Source organism: Condylura cristata, unplaced genomic scaffold (genome assembly GCF_000260355.1).
Source record: "Condylura cristata isolate star-nosed mole 26May11 unplaced genomic scaffold, ConCri1.0 scaffold00006, whole genome shotgun sequence".
NCBI classification, from domain to species: domain Eukaryota; kingdom Metazoa; phylum Chordata; class Mammalia; order Eulipotyphla; family Talpidae; genus Condylura; species Condylura cristata.
Genome location: NW_004567107.1, coordinates 857,543 through 858,496, shown reverse-complemented (window position 1 = coordinate 858,496; position 954 = coordinate 857,543). Strand labels below are relative to the sequence as shown.

The following is a 954-nucleotide window of genomic DNA, read 5'->3' as shown; positions in this document are numbered from 1 at the left end:
GGCCGGCCTAGAGCAGGGAGCCTGGCGCCGCGCGGGACAGGAGCTGGCAGCTGGCTTTCTGACGGCCTCTGAGCGGGCGCAGGACGGTCTCAGCCGGCTGGCAGCACCTGGGTGCCCAGCCTGTGAGCTGCCCCACCCAGAGGACCCACAGGGCAGCCGCACGGCGGCCGCGCGGGCCGAGCATGTGAGACCTCGGAGCAGTCCTGTCTGCAGAGGGACCTCGGAGGCCCTCCGAAGCCTAGAGGTGGGCCCTGCCCCGCCGGCGGGCGTCCTGCCAGGGGGCCCTGTGCCTGTGAGCCCGGCCCGCAGTCCGGTGCTGCCGGCAGTGAAGGACGCTAGCCAAGCCGCCCCCCAGGGACGTGGGGCGGGGTGTGCGGGGGCGGGTGTGCGTGTGCACCCCGGCCCCTGCACCCCTCCCCCAACCTGCGGGGTCGCAGTGGGGCGCTGGTGTAAGAGATGGGGTGTGTGGCTCCCGCACCCCCTGCCAGAATCAACTTCTCACCAGTGACCAGTGCTGAGCCCACGCCGGCGCGCTCATGGTTTCTGCTTCCCCTGCACACAGAACACGACGCGGGTGCCCCCTCCTTCCTCACCTGTAGCCCCGAAAGCACGCGGGGTTGTTGAACCTGGCGGGAAGGTCCTCGCTCACGCGGTAGAAGTCGCTGGTCTTCTCCGCGGGGGGCCGGGGCTCGGGCTCCGCACGCTCTGCGCACTCCTGGGGGTCCCCCTGGGACATCTCGCCCTGGACCAGCGACCACCGGAGCAGCAGCGCGGGGAAACGGCCTCTGGACAGCGCTGGCCCTGGGGTCGCAAGGCGTCCGGTTGCTAAGCGACCGCGGGGCGGGTCCGGTCCTTAAAGGCGCCGCGCCTCGGTGGGGCGCCCCTGCTGGCAGAATTAGGGTGCAGACGCGAGGTCTAGAACATTCCAGGGCAAGCCTGGAGCCGTAGGAATTG

At 71.2% G+C, this 954-nt stretch overlaps 1 protein-coding gene across 1 annotated transcript in view; it reads right to left on the bottom strand.

Moving 5' to 3' along the window:
* LOC101622312 (chromosome unknown open reading frame, human C9orf116) overlaps nucleotides 1-765 on the bottom strand; it is a 2,775-nt gene extending 2,010 nt beyond the window's left edge. Inside the window, exons 1-2 of the mRNA XM_012721178.1 lie at nucleotides 594-765; nucleotides 150-316 (exon numbers count right to left, since the gene is read on the bottom strand). Of these exons, the coding sequence (XP_012576632.1) occupies nucleotides 150-316; nucleotides 594-736 (310 nt within the window). The 5' untranslated portion in view covers nucleotides 737-765. The remainder of the gene's footprint in view (nucleotides 1-149; nucleotides 317-593) is intronic.
* Nucleotides 766-954: the final 189 nt, after the last annotated feature.